The sequence below is a fragment of the Hippopotamus amphibius genome, chromosome 3 (assembly GCF_030028045.1).
Source record: "Hippopotamus amphibius kiboko isolate mHipAmp2 chromosome 3, mHipAmp2.hap2, whole genome shotgun sequence".
NCBI classification, from domain to species: domain Eukaryota; kingdom Metazoa; phylum Chordata; class Mammalia; order Artiodactyla; family Hippopotamidae; genus Hippopotamus; species Hippopotamus amphibius.
Genome location: NC_080188.1, coordinates 139,242,284 through 139,257,557, shown reverse-complemented (window position 1 = coordinate 139,257,557; position 15,274 = coordinate 139,242,284). Strand labels below are relative to the sequence as shown.

The 15,274-nt window shown below is 41.3% G+C and overlaps 1 protein-coding gene across 3 annotated transcripts in view; it reads right to left on the bottom strand.

The window, feature by feature from the left end:
- Nucleotides 1-11,815: 11,815 nt before the first annotated feature.
- Nucleotides 11,816-15,274, bottom strand: part of TIPRL (TOR signaling pathway regulator) — a 39,374-nt gene continuing 35,915 nt past the window's right edge. For all 3 annotated transcript variants that reach the window (XM_057727446.1, XM_057727447.1, XM_057727448.1), the window contains one exon: nucleotides 11,816-14,156. In XM_057727446.1, the coding sequence (XP_057583429.1) occupies nucleotides 14,013-14,156 (144 nt within the window). In that variant the 3' untranslated portion in view covers nucleotides 11,816-14,012. The remainder of the gene's footprint in view (nucleotides 14,157-15,274) is intronic.

Below are 15,274 nucleotides of genomic sequence, written 5' to 3'. Positions count from 1 at the left end.
GGCAACGGACTTGAAGAGGGGTTGAGCAAACAGCCTGGCATGGAGTTGTCAGAACTAAGAAGGGAAACGAGGGAGGAAACAATTGACACAGAGACCAGGGAGGTACCCGTGAGAGGATCAGGCCGTGGGATCAGCGCCAGAGCACAGCCGGGCACGCTTCCTTCTGCCTGCTGGGCCCTCCACCATGCTGTTCAGGGTGTGTCTTTTAACTACCCACACAGCAGTTGAAATCTGCTCCGGCCCCCACCACCCACCCACCATCGTGAGGACCCAGAGAACCGGATGCTCCTGCTTGCCACCCCCTCCCCCACCTCGTCAGAACCACCCACTTCCAGCCTCTCTGCACGTAGGGCCACTCCCATCTGGTTGCCTAGATGGCTGTGGCCCCCATCATGGCCAGGCAACGTCTCCTTTTAAAATTTCATACAAACAGCGGATTCTCCCAGGATAGTAGGGGTAGAGTCTGATCCTCTCCAAGGCCTCCCAGAACTTCCCCTCCATACAAACTTCATTCTGTCCTCCTCAGTGGTGATCCACTCTTCCCAAGGTGAGCAAAGCAGTTCCGACACCTCCCCAAGAGCTCAAGCAAAAAATCTCAGTGGCTGGGACTTCCCTGGTGGTGCAGTGGTTAAGGATCTGCCTACCAATGCAGGGGACACGAGGTTGATCCCTGGTGTGGGAGGATCCCACATGCGGTGGAACAACTAAGCCTGTGCGCCACAACTACTGAAGTCTGCACACCTAGAGCCCGTGCTCCGCAACAAGAGAAGCCATTGCCCTGAGAAGCCTGTGTACTGCAATGGAGAGGAGCCCCCGCTTGCCACGCGTGCAGCAACAAAGACTCAGTGCAGCCAATAAATAAATAAATTTATTTTTTAAAAAAATCTGTTTCCCACTGCACAGTTATCACTCTGCATACCTGCTAATCTCTCTATCCCTGCCCTTGTATTGTTACTACTCTATCTACTACCTGTCATTTGAACCTATCCTTATCAACACAATTATTTGAAGGAGGACGTCCTTCAAGTTTTCCTCTCCCCTCCATTCCCCCTGCTTCCCTCCCAGTCGGGTCCCAGTCACCTCACATGTGGGAAACTGCACTAGCTTCCGATGGGCTCCTTGTCTTTTCCTTGCTTCTGTCTCACATCCCTCCTGCCATCAAAGCACGTTTTATCACCTTCGTGTACCTTTTACATCAGGTCATGCCTCTTACTCCAAGGCCTGCACCTGCTTCCCCCTATTTTCACCATCAAGTTGAAGGTCTTACCCACCATTCAGGGCCCCTTTAAATGGCCCCAAACTGACTTTCCAGACTGGTCTCCAAACACAGCGATTTAAGCCTCATGCTCTGCACAATATATACTGACTGACTTTAAACACTACACATTAAGATTAAAAATGCACTATTCCTGCTAAATGTTTATCAGATGTAGGGTGTCCAGTCACGGGCAGACTCTGATAGGCTAGGAGAACATTATTACTTGCAGGTGATTTCTGCATTTAAATACGGCTAAACCATTCCACTAAGAACCAGGAATTCTTTCAGTGCTGCACACAGACGATATCTTTTAGTGGACTGGTTCAACAAGTTGGTCAGAGGCCATTGGGTGAACTGTGCCCCATCTCATGGGTTTCCAGCCATCTCTGCTCAGGAACCCGATTCCTGAACATTAGTCATCACCAGGATGTGCTTTGTTGAGTCCTACTCATGAGCCAGTCCCCTTGCATGTATCAGATTTAGTTTACTCCTCTCCACAACCCCAAAAGGTAGATACTATTATTATAATCCAGTTTTCACAGATGAGAAAATTGAGGCTTAGAAAGGTTAAATAACTACCTCTGGGTTTCTGAGTTCCATATAAACCAGCCTAAGTCCTAAGCCCCTTTTCTAACCAACCTCCAGGATGCTACCCAGGGTAGGTACAGTGAATTTGCTGTAACTTCCTTCAACCCACTGTTCCACCATGCTATTTCATGTTAGGTTTAATAAATGTCTTCAGAGGGTTCTCTCTGACTGGGTCACACCATCCCCTGAAGGATCTTTGTAAACCTAACTCTGACTTAGGTGCTGCCTTGCTTAAAATCTCCCACAGTGTGGTAAACTGAAAAATGTCCCCTACGAGATATCCATGTCTGAATTGCTACAATCTGGGAATGTTATCTTATATGGCAAAAAAAGTGTGTGTGTGGGCAGGGGCAGAGTGTATTATGCAGATGCAATTATTTTAAGAATATTGAGATAGATTATCCTCGTTTATCCAGGTGGGCCCTAAATGCAGTCATATGTATCCCCGGAAAAGGAAGGCAGATGATTTGACACAGATGGAAGAGGAGAAGGCAGAGCGACCAAAGATTGGAGGGACAGAGCCGCAAGCCAAGGAATGCCAGAGGCCACCTGAACCTGGAAGAGGCAAAGAAAGGATTCTCCCCTCGAGCCTCCAGAGGGAGCAAAGCCCTGCTAACACCTTGACTGGCGCCTTTCTGGCCTCCAGAAGTGTGAGAGAATAAATTTCTGCTGTTTTAAGCCATCACATTTGTACTAATTTGTTGCAGCATTCCCCAGGGAACTAATGCACATGGGTCCCCACCACCTACAAGTAAACTATGGCTGACTCAGTAGCACACACCTTCCTTTATGGACTCATTTCTCCCCTTTCTCTGACATACCCGGGCCCCAAACATAAGGGACAGAAGTTCCTGAGCTCGTTGAGTTCCCCACCTTGTCCTCCGGGAAAATACCTGCTCTCTTTCCCATCCTTGTCCCCTTCTCTCTCCCAACATACAGTGCTCCCAAGTCACCTGATTCTTACCTCTGTCTTAACACTTACCACAATATGCTCTAGTTGTCCATACGCTATTTCTCGCACTCACATAAGGGTCCTTACAGGGCACGGACCCTGTCTTGTTTGCCTTCGCATCTCCAGCGCCAAGCACAGTGCGGGGACACACAGTAAGTGCTAAACGAATGAATAAGTTTAGCACCAGAGTAGGTGTTAAGGAACCTACTGCACCACTGCCCATTTGGCTTTCTATTGGCCATTCTCCTTACTCCCCACTGCACAATGCGGAGGCAACCAGCTCCTCCAGACTGCGTGGTACCCTCCTGCTGCACAGCCTCTCTGTACGTCTGTCTTGCCAGGGTGGACAAGCAAGCAGCTTTCAGGTGAAAGTTTACATATGCCTTGTTGAATTTCATCCTCCCCTCAGCAAGAGCTAAAAAGAAAACAGCTTTCAGAGAGTGTCCAAGAAATCTGTGTTCAGTGCTCTCTACGGAGGTAGCCCTGAGGAAATAGAAAACAAGACAGACCTCTGAGCATTAATGCATGAGATTAAGACAGGGACCATCGGAGCTGAGATATGCATGCCTGGTGATCTTAAAGAAAAAGACCTAAAAGATATTAGGATATCGAGATTGAATGTCATATATCTGGAGAGGATAAAGGGGAAGGAAAGCCGATTCCTCAGACTGATTCATCCTAGAGGCTAAAGAAAGAAGAGTCTAAGCCAACGCTGGCAAAGTCCATTTACTCACAGGGCAGGTACGGTGTGGTTCTGGTGCATGAATTCTGCCCAAACCAGGGACATCCCCATCATATTTGTGAGAACCTGGGACCGCTGACTGTGCAAATCCTGAACTTTATTCTTTTTCTCTGATTGCTTGCTTACCAAGCAGCCTTCTCCATTATAACCTGCTGCTCCCAGCAGAACATCAGCCCTCTGTGTGGTCACAAGTCAGACCTTGAACCTGTGAAGCCAAAAGGCTGGACTAGGGAGACCTCTTCAGGGTCATGGCACCCTTTGAGGATTTGCCTGGGCAGCCAGACTTCCTCTCTCCATGCAATGGGTATTCTTGCCCCTTCTTGAATCCTTCACATAAGGTAAATAAGTGAAGTAGAAAAGGAGCCTTGATGAGCCAATGAGGATAGTGGTTCTTATTCTATTTTGGTGTCATAGACCTTTCTGAGAATATAATTGTCATAGAGCCTCTCTCTACAGGCCCATGTGCAGAAAAGTTATGTGGAGCAGAAGTTCAGCCGTTGCCTGTGGGTACCTGGTTAAGAACCCAGGCTTAGCAGGGAAACAGACACCAGCTTTCTTTTTCTACAAGTCCTAGATTGATTTTAATGGTGGTGTGAGAGTTCAGATATATTTTTTCAAAGTCCCTTTGGGGAGAGGCATGATCGTTTAAAGGAGGAAAAAGAACGAAGCGAAATTGTTTGACATCTTATCATCACTCCTCAGGGATTCTCACCACCCAGCAGCCCCTTGATCAATTACAAACCGGGCTGGTAAAGGAACAGTTATGGGGGCAGAGGCCAAAGAAACCACTTCAGTTCAGGAGTGCACAGAAGTGGGGACAATTAGAACAAGACTTCTCATCATCACTGCAGGGGAGTAAGTTTGCAATACCTGAAATTGGGGGGTTTTAGCAAAGGTTGTGGATGCCCCCCCCCATATTCCTTCACCCACCTGAATCCTCCTGCACCCGTGGCAGACATCCTGGCATGCAGATAGCATCTCTCCCCAAGCCCTTTCTTGCATTTGTGTGTGTGTGTGTGTGTGTGTGAGTGAGTGTGTGAGACTGTGTGTGTGTGTGTGTGCATGCACGCATGTGTGCACTGGCGTGTGGGAGTTAGGGGAGCTATCACTTGGAGCCAGGCCCTCCTCCTCTGCTGGGACAATCCAAGGCACGTTCCACAAAGCATCTCAGAAGTCTCCAGCAAGAGGTAACCTGCGCATTCCTTACACTCCATTTTGCCTTGCCGCCATTATCTCCCTTTCTCCACGTTCTCGCTTGTTTGTTCTTCCTGAGATCACCTCCCAACTTACCCCCATCTTAGTGCTGGTCTCAGGCTATGCTTTGGAGAAAACCCAAACCAAGAGTGGGGTGATATTTGCTGTAATGAGCTTTTATTTCTGTCTCTGACAGAATCAGATCTCATACTCACACAACACTAGTCCAGCCTTCAAAACCTCACAGGTGTTTCTCTGCCAATGCCCTAAATACACGCTGAGTAGGAAAAACCCACCCACCTAAAGATGTTTACTGGAAGTGATACCAGTGCAGACAGACTTCCCATAAGCACTATCTAGCCTAATAGTGACAAAGCAACTCAGTAAAGCCCCAAAGCAAGACCAGGCCTCATGTTTACAGGAGAATTACATCCTAGGGACTGCTAAGTGTGTGCTCCTAGGAAAGATTAAGGAAAGCCTTTGATGTTCTGTAAATGCCTGAGGGAAGCTATGTGGTTAACCATGTAAGGAAAGAAACTAGATGCTTTCTGGTTTCTGGAACCAGTGTTATCTGGAACCTTATTTTGATTGACTTAATAATAATTCTTCACGAAGTTACTATGAGAAATGGATGATAAACAAGTATAAACCATGAAGCTTTCAATCGCCTCATTTACAATAATACCGATTGCTCCATTGGTTATACCCTCTCCTGAATCACCATTCTGATTACCGACTATTCCCACAGACGTGACTGTCCCCACAACACCGCAGCTCCCAGCCTATTTCTGTGAAAGCAGTTTTGCTGAAAGCTCTATCATCTCTATATTTGAATCTCATAGTCCAGTCTGGCACTACTGCCATCACCACTGCCCCCAAACTGTATCAAAACTAGCTATACCTCCATGTTGCCCTTAGAAACCCCAGTCCCCTCACTAGTTCTGTTGCAGCACTCCCCACAGATGACAACTCCTTCCTTTGAACATTCTGCTCTTCCCTTGGCTTCTACTACTCTCCCCTGGTTTCTATCTACTCGCTGGCTGTTCTTTCTCCCCTCTCTGATGTCCAAGTGTTGCTCAGGGATCCCTCCAAGGCCTTCTTCATTTCCTTAAAAAATTTTCAAAGTGATCTCATTCATTGCTATGACTTTAAATGTTATCTATATTGGCGATAACCCCAATTTTTAGCTCAAGACATCTTTTGAGCTACGGATTTCATTACCCATCACGCTACACATTAAACATTTCCATTTGGACCTCTCAGAGGCATTCCAGACCTCACGTGGTCAAACAGAACTTTCATTCCTCTAAGTTTGTCTCTCCTTTCTGTCCCCATCACCTTGCACAGCGTCAATATCTCCCTCCTTGGTCAAGAAAAAACTTAAACATCCTCCTTCATTCCTCCATTTCCTCCATTCTTCATGTTGAATTTATCAGAAAACACAATACATTCAACTTTAAAAGTATACTTTGAGTCCAGTTTTCTTCATATGCACTGCTGCATCCTTAGTTCAAATGGCATCACCCCTCACCTGGCCTCCTGCTACAGCCTCCTTAATTGAGTCTCTGCTTTGCCTCGTCCTACCTTCAATCCATCCCCACGTCACAGCTACAGTGAATGTAACATATAAGTCAGATCACTTGCCTCCATACTTCTCATTGTTTCCATCGCACCAAAATCTATCCTCCTTAAACATGAACTATAAAACCCTAAATTATCTGGCCTTAACTAGTTTCTTCAACCTCACTTTGTGTTCAAGCAACCCAGGTCTCTCCACTTCCATGAATTTGCCAGTCTCTCCTACCTCGAGGACTTTTCTCATACTGTTCCTCTCTTAGAAAGCTCTTTCCACCCCCAAACAAATCGTATGGCTAATTATTTTCATCCTTCAGGTTTTGTTTAAATGTCATGTCCTCAGAATAGTTCCCAGCCAACTTCCTCTTGGTTTTTAAATTGCTCCTCAAATTCTTTTTGTTTTTAAACTCGTGTTTATTTAAGAGGTATAATTACATATAAGAAAATTCACCCTTTTTATGTGTACAAGTCAATGAGTTCTGACAGACCTATGTGGTCATGTAACTACCACCACATAAGAATATGGCATATTCCATCACCTCCCCCAAATTCCCCTCACATCCCTCTGTGTTCAGTAATCTCCCCTCCTCTTGCAACCACTGATCTGATTCCTGCCCAATACGTTTGCCTTTTCCAGAATGCCATCGTGACGGTTAATTCTACATATTGACTTCTATGAGCCAGAAGGGTGCCCAGACATTTGTTTAGACATTACCCTGGGTATGTCTGTGAGGATGTTTCTGGAAGAGATTAACATGTGAATTGGTAGACTGAGTAAAGCCCATTGTCCTCCTAATGTTGGTGGGCCTCATTCAGTCAGTTGAAGACCTGAAAGGAACAAAAAGGCTGAGTAAAAATGGACTCCTCCTCCTTGACTACCTTGAGCTGGGACAAAGGTCTTTTCCTACCTTTGGACACAAACTGAAACATAGGCTCTTCTTGGGGGTGGCTTTCAGACTGGAATTTGCACCATTGGGTCTCCTGGGTCTCCAGCTTGCTGACTATAGATCTTGGGAGTTTTCAGCCTCCATCATTGCGTGAACCAATTTCGTATAATAAATCTCTTTTATATATGTATATATCTCCTATTGGTTCTGTTTCTCTGGAGAGCCCTGACACAGCTGTATAAATGAAATTATGCAGTGAATAGTCTTTCATGCCTGGCTGCTTTCACTTAGCATGATGGTTTTGAGATTTACCCATGTGGTTACATATATTAGTAGTTAGTTCCATTTTAGTGGTGAGTAGTAAAGATGTACCACAATTTGTTTATCTGGACATTCGGATTGTTTTCCGTTTTTAGCAATCGTGAATACAGTTGTTACAAATATTTGTATGCAGGCCTTTGTGCTGACAGGTTTTATTTCTCTAGGAGTAGGATTGTTGGGTTGACTGGTAAGTGAAAGTTTTTCAGAAACTGCCAAACTGTTTTCCAAAGTGATTGAACCATTTCACATTCTCCCTGGCAATGTGTGAGACTGCAGCTGTTTCATATCTTCACTGCCAATTGGTACTGTCAGATTTTAAATTTTAGCTCTTATAATAGGTGTAGTGATATCTCATTAAAGTTTCCATTTGTATTTGCCTAATAACCAATGATTTTTGAGCATCTCTTTATATGCTTATTTACCATCCACAACTTTTTTAATTGGATTATTTCTGTTATTGAGTTTACTTCTTTATATATTCTGGGTATAAGTCCTTTATCACATATGTATCTTATAAATATTTTCTCCCAGAATGTGGGTTATCTATTGATATCCTTAACAATATCTTTCAAAGAGTAGTTTCTCATTTTAATGAGGGCCAATTTATCATTTTTTTCTCTTTAAGTTCAATGCTTTTTGTTTTATTGAAGAAATCTTTGCCTACCTAAAGTCACTAAGATTTTTGTTTATTTCCACAACTTTCAAAATTTTAGGTTTTACATTCAGGTCTATGATTTATTTTAATTTTTGTGCATGATGTGAGATAAGGTTCAATTTTTTTTTTTGCATGTGAATGTCTAATTGTTCCAGTATCATTTGTTGAAAAGACTACCATTTCCTATAAAATAAAGAACAAGGACCTACTGTATAGCACAGGGAACTATATACTCAATATTTTGTAATAATCTGTAAGGGAAAAGAACCTGAAAAAGTATACATATAACTGAATCACTTTGCTGTACACCTGCAACTAACACAACATAGTAAATCAACTATACTTCAATAAATTTTTTTTAATGTCAAAAAAACACTATCGTTTCCCTGTTGAATTACCTTTGCATTTTTGTTCAAGGTAGATCTGTAGGTCTATTTCTTTTCTTTCTTTTTTTTTTTAATAAATTTATTTCTTTATTTATCAGATGCATTGGGTCTTCATTGTTGAACTTGGGCTTTCTCTATTTGTGGTCAGCGGGGGCTACTCTTCATTATGGTATGCGGGCTTCTGAGTACGGTGGCTTCTCTTGCTGCAGAGCACAAGCTCCAGGCATGCGCGCTCAGTAGTTGTGGCTTGTGGGCTCTAGAGTGCAGTCTCAGTAGTTGTGGTGCAGGGGATTAGTTGCTCCACAGCACGTGGGATCTTCCTGGACTAGGGCTCAAACCCGTGCCCCCTGCATTGGCAAGTGGATTCTTTAACTACTGCGCCACCAGGGAAGTTCCTGTAGGTCTCTTTCTTGATTTACTATTCTGTTCCATTGATCTATATGTCTATCCTAAAACAATTGTCATATAGTCTTGACCACTGTGGCTCTAGAATAAGTTTTGAAATCAGGGAATTTGAGTCCTCCAACTTTATTGTTTTTCAAAATCGTTTTGGCTATTCTAGATTCTTTGGATTTCCACACATTTTAGAATCATCTTATACATGTCTAACGAAAAAGTCTGCTAGGATTTTGAATGGGATTACGTTGCTTCTGTAGATCACCTGCGGAGAACCAGCATATTAACATCTTGAGTCTTTCATTCTATGAGCCTGGTATTTGTCTCCCTGTATGTCCTTCTCTCACCAGAGGTTATTTGGGTATTTCCCAGATATCTTCTGTAACTGGTTTTTACTAGTTTAATTCTGTTATGGTCAGAGAACATAATACACATAATGTCAAGCGTTTTCTTTGTTGAGGTTGGTTTTATGGCCTAGAATATTCTCTATCTTGGTGAACGTTCTAGATGTACTTGAAAACAACGTGCATTATACTGTTGTGTGAATTTCATGTCCTTCTCCCAGTGGTAGCAGACTTCTCTTTTTGCTTTCCATGTAGTACACTGGGCCCAGGTTTTTCTGTTCCTCCTCCAAGATCAGAGATTACTTGCTTATACTCCTTCTCCAGCAGTAATGGTCCTTTGTGTCCGGAAGACAGAGTATTTCCTATTTCTTCTCCCAGAAGCAGATGGGTTTTGCTTTTATTCCTCCCCCAGAAATAATGGCTCTTATTGGGAGATTTGGATTGCCACACATTACTAATAAGAAAAAAAATACCAAATTGTACACTCTAAATATATGCAGTTTATTGTATGTTAACTGTATCTCAATAAAAGTTCTAAAAAGAAAAAGAAAATAATGGCTTTTGCTGGGGCCCTGAAGGTGTATGATTTGTTGTTCTTCCCCCAGCAGCTTAAGTTTTTGCATCCTTCAAAAGAAGGGTCTAAGGTAAATGGGCAGGGTTTCATACCAATCCCTCAGCACTGGACAGTTACCTCCTGCCTGCCTGAACCACTGACAGGGACCTTCTGGTCTCCTGCCCTTGCCCGTGTTTCTTTCTTTTTTTTAATATTTATTTATTATTTATTTATTTATTTTTATTGGCTGTGTTGGGTCTTTGTTGCTGTGTGCAGGCTTTCTCTAGTTGTGGAGAGCAGGGGCTACTCTTTCTTGTGGTGCACGGGCTTCTCATTGCAGTGGTTTCTCTTGTTGCGGAGCACGGGCTCTAGGTGCACAGGCTTCAGTAGTTGCAGCACGTGGGCTCAGTAGTTGTGGCTCACGGGCTTAACTGCTCCACCTGCCCATGTTTCTTATGAGCACTGGCATGGGCCCTTGGGAAAACACGTGTGTGAGTGTATGAAGTCCTCTTATTTGAGACTCTCACCTCTTCCAAACTGACACACTAGCCCATACTGAGCCTTTCAGGATTTGTTAAAATTTTAGTTGCTTTTTTTCTTACCTGCTTGTACAGTGGCCATCTCTTTCTCTCATGCTCTAAGATGAAACAATTGGTAGGTCCCACCTCTTGCTGGAGGGCTTATCACTCTTTGGGATTCAGTTTACTTTGCTTTGCAACCTCCACTCTCTGATATAGAAAAGCTATAATTGTATAGATTACCCAGCTTTTCCTCCTGGTTAAGTTAGGAGTGACATTCTCTTGAGGCTTTCTACATCCTTCTCCAGGTAGAACTCTGACTACCCCTACCAAAGGTGATTTTTTAATTCTCTTAAGTCAGTATTATTTCCATCACTGCAATTACTAAAATTTATAATTATTTTTACTTTGCCTCCACGAAGACTTTAACTCCACAAAGACAGATAGTAAAGTCATCCTTCAGTATCCACAGAGGATTAATTCCAGTCCCCTCCCCCCACCAAAATCTAACGATGGTCATGTCCCTCATATAAAATGGTATATTTGCATATAACCTACACATATCCTCCCATATACTTTAAATCACCTCTAAACTACTTATAATACTTAATACACTGTAAAGGCTATGTAGATAGTTGTAAATAGAATGTAAATGCTATGTAAATAGCTGCCAGGTACACAGCAAATTCAAGTTTTGCTTTTTGGATATTTTTTTTGGTCATGCCGAGAGGCATGCCAGGATCTTAGTTCCCTGACCAGGGATCAAATCCATGCCCTCTGCTTTGAGAGCACGAAGTCTTAACCACTGGACCACCAGGGAAGTCCCACAGAATTTGTTTTTCAATATTTTCCATCCATGATTGGTTGAACCCACAGATGCAGAACCCGCGGATGTGGAGGGCCGATTGAATAAACTCTTCATTAACGTAATCCGTGTACCTAGCACCATACTGGACACACAGTACTTAAAACTAAATGGGATGGGGCTTCCTAGGTGGCGCAGTAGTTAAGAATCCGCCTGCCAATACAGAGGTCATGGGTTTGATCCCAGCTCCAGGAAGATCCCACATGCCGTGGAGCAACTAAGCCCGTGTGCCAAAAAAAACAAACAAACAAACAAACAAACAAAAAAAACTAAATGGGATGATATACCACAAGTGTTTGTATTTTCAAAAACAGAAAGCTTACCCTATCATACATAAAACAATGGCTAATTAAAACATCCACAGAAGTATTTTCCGTAAGATGTTATGGAAAACCCCAAATGAACTTTATGGCCAACCCACACTAGGGGACAAGAGGGAGAGGAAGAACAAGAGCCCAGTAGCTAAACTGGAGGATTACATTCTGGACTATCCATTAGATTTTCATTTATAACTGCCTGGAGAACCTGGCTATAATGTTGGCCAAAATCAAAACATAAAGCACAAACAAGAAAGGTATACCAAACCTTTTTTTAATTAAGCTTCAAGAAAAACGAAATTAAATGAAATAGCAAAACACAGATCAGTAATTACTTATTTATTCTCCTCTTACAAAAAGACACTTGGAACAAATAAATACAAAATGGTGTATGTCTTGTTTAGCAATGGGCAAATACAAGTTTTCTCGGTATTCTCCACAGGAATAAACTGATGAAGTCTTCAGAAGTACCCTCATTCTATTCACCTTCCACCTTCTATAAAATGGTCAATTCTACAGTTTTAACAATGGATTCTCAAAATAAGTAATCTAAGACTGATTCAGGGGCTAAGACATCTGAATCAAGTTAACAGATATGTATAATATGATGCTGCCCAGAAACCCCAACTAATTCAACTAATGAATATTCTTACAAGTTTTTCATTTTTTATAATTTGTATGACTAAAGAGTCTGTTCTGTTCAAATCTGCATGGGAAATAAAATAAACAGAAAGCAGAGTACAATATATACACTTTTCTGTCCTAAGAGAAAACATTAAGTACAGGTATATTTATCATACAGTGAACATGCCATGTATTTTCTTACAGCCAACAAAATCCTTATTTCCTACACCTTGCAGATAAGCAGCAGAAGGCAAATACCCAAATCATTTGCAACCAAATTTAGCAATAAAATTAGCTAAAAAAAAAAAAATACATATAACAACACACCAGAGTCTGCACAATGATGAATATCCAATTGTATTTGTTTCACTAAAATTTATCTTCAGGCTAATACCTGAAGAGTTTTGCTAATACTTACAATTAAATATTCTTCTTTAATGATTTATGCAAGTGGGAATATGTACAATAGCTGTTTCAAACCAGAAAAAATGGGAGTAATTCTTTTCCCCTGCCCTATAAATAAAATATATTTTTAAATCTATTTAAAGTAATTTCTTACTTGGTGCTTTATAACCACTTTCTACTTTATGGAGACCATTTAAAAAGGCAGAATATAAAATGTTTAAAGGGTCGTCATCAAAGTAACCAAATGGATTTTAAATTTACTTTTGTAAACTTTCTGTACTACCTAGGTCTTGCACTAATTAATTACACTTTATTGGATCCCCTGTAATGTTAAAAACATGAATCTTTTTTTTTTTCTGGCCATGCTGCATGGCTTGCAGGATCTTAGTTCCCCGACCAGGGACTAAACCCACGCCCTTGGCAGTGAAAGCTTGGAGTCCTAACCACTGGACTGCCAGGGAATTCCCAAAAACATTAATCTTAAAGAAAAACTGGCTTTTAGATTTTAAAATAGGCCCCCTCCTCCTCCACAGCTACCCTTCAAATATTTTAAGCAAAAAATTAATCTGGTTACTTTAGGAGTTGATGTAATTTTTGCTTAAAACAATCCATATTAATTCTTCAAAACTTTTTAGGACCAATATCAAGTTCAATATCCAATGGATTTATTCACTTTGAGGGTGCATGGAGGATGGAAGTAAAAAAATGTCAGTACAAATAGAACCACACATAAGAAAAAGCACCTAAAGATGGAGGAGAGACAGCTCTGACCATCAGTGGCAAACCATGTTCTTGTGTTTCCACGGACATAACACTTAAAGTTCTCCAAAAACCTAGTTTATTTGATTCTATGTCTGAAACTTTCTTTAAACTTCAAAAGCCAATTAAAATTTAGGGAGGTAATTTTTTTTTTTATTTCTGGGTACAGATCATTTGAGATCAATTTCCTAGGAGGCAAGTCATGATTCTCCAGAAGAGTGAGTAAACATCAAAAACCCAAGGTAAAGAGCCACTATACCAATGTGCACAATTAGGAATCCTATGAAAGTCACAAGGTGTTACGATTCAGTCATTTAAAAGAACTTCCTCATGGTAGAAGACAGTGTTTCATGATAGATGCAGATTATGCCCACTGTTTCTGAGCTGTACACACATCACCCCCTACTGGTGAGACCCCACTTTGTGACAATTTAGAAATTTGAATTTAACTCCAGAAATATAAATTTCTGGAATATGAATTTGAAGACACAGAGTACAAACAGCAGTTGAGTGGAACCTGCCTGCAACAATCTTTTATTTCATTTTTTCCTTTAATGCTACAGAAAATCTGCACACAGACAAGGCAATTAATTCTCATAATAAAAATACCCCCCTCCAAATAGCCCCAAGGTCTCCAGTCAGATTCCAAGGTGAGTATATGTTGTAACACATTCTATTCCACAGGTGTACGTTCTTTTGAATCTGCAGGGTTAGGATCAATTCTTTCTGGAAATACTAGCTTCTCACAAACTGCCTCCTTTATTGGTAAATACTGTGATATTTCATTAGGTTCCGTGAAGAGAGAAGGTGAAACATGCTAGGAAATACATAAATCACATTAGCATATATTAAGTTACTGCACTGATAGTTTTGCATTCCTAAAGCATGACAATTTTAAAATGAGGTACCATATATAAATATAAGGAGCATCATTAGGTATTCCTAATAATAACAGGATCTCTTGTTACTGACTCATTCAGCTCTGTTACTAGTTTCCTTCAAGATCATAGGGATATGTCATTTATAATGCTCCCATAAATGTCCTAAGAATTTAATACATCTTAATCCAATCCCCCTTTCCTATTATTTTTGTACCTTGAAAGCACTAGCCATCAGTTAAACACCAATATGTGCTCTAAAATAGACTCTAAATAAGTTTTCTAACCCATGTATATCCTATATATAGACAGAAATAAGCAATAAGGGTGAAAAAAAAAATACCAAGTTAGCAGGAAGGTATCACTTTTTAAACACCCATTATTGAATCCTATAGACTTGTAGAAGCCCTTTACAGGTCCCAGGGGAGAAAAAAAAGAAGCGGGGGAAATTATGCCCCCCAAAAATAAGTCATGGAAAGAACATCCTATTGCAGCTCTACCACCAACCAGCTGTGTGACTTGGAGTAAGTCACATCTCTGGATCTCAGTTTTTCCAGAATAAAATGTGACAATTGAACCAGATGATGGCTAAGGAATCTAACAATTGTAACTATAATTGAGGTAAGTTCCAGAAAAAATAGGCTCCAGTAGGATTTATCCTATTGAGCCCTATTAGGTAAATGAATGGATTTAGGGATGTAGATTTGGTGGATGGGTGGGGCAGGAGGGGGATACCATACTTAAAACATTAAAATTTAACTTCTAAAAACTGATATTTAAATACTGCACCATAGTAGCACTGACATATATACACTACCAAATGTAAAACAGATAGCTAGTGGGAAGCTGCTACATAACACAAGGAGTTCAACTCGATGATGGGTGACGACTTAGATGGCTGGGATAGGGAAGGTGGGAAGAGTCGCGGGAGGGAGGGGATATGGGGATATATGTATAAATACAGCTGATTCACTATGGTGTACAGCAAAAACTGGCACAACAGTGTAAAGCAATTATATTCCAATAAAGAGCTTAAAAATAAACAAATAAATAAATT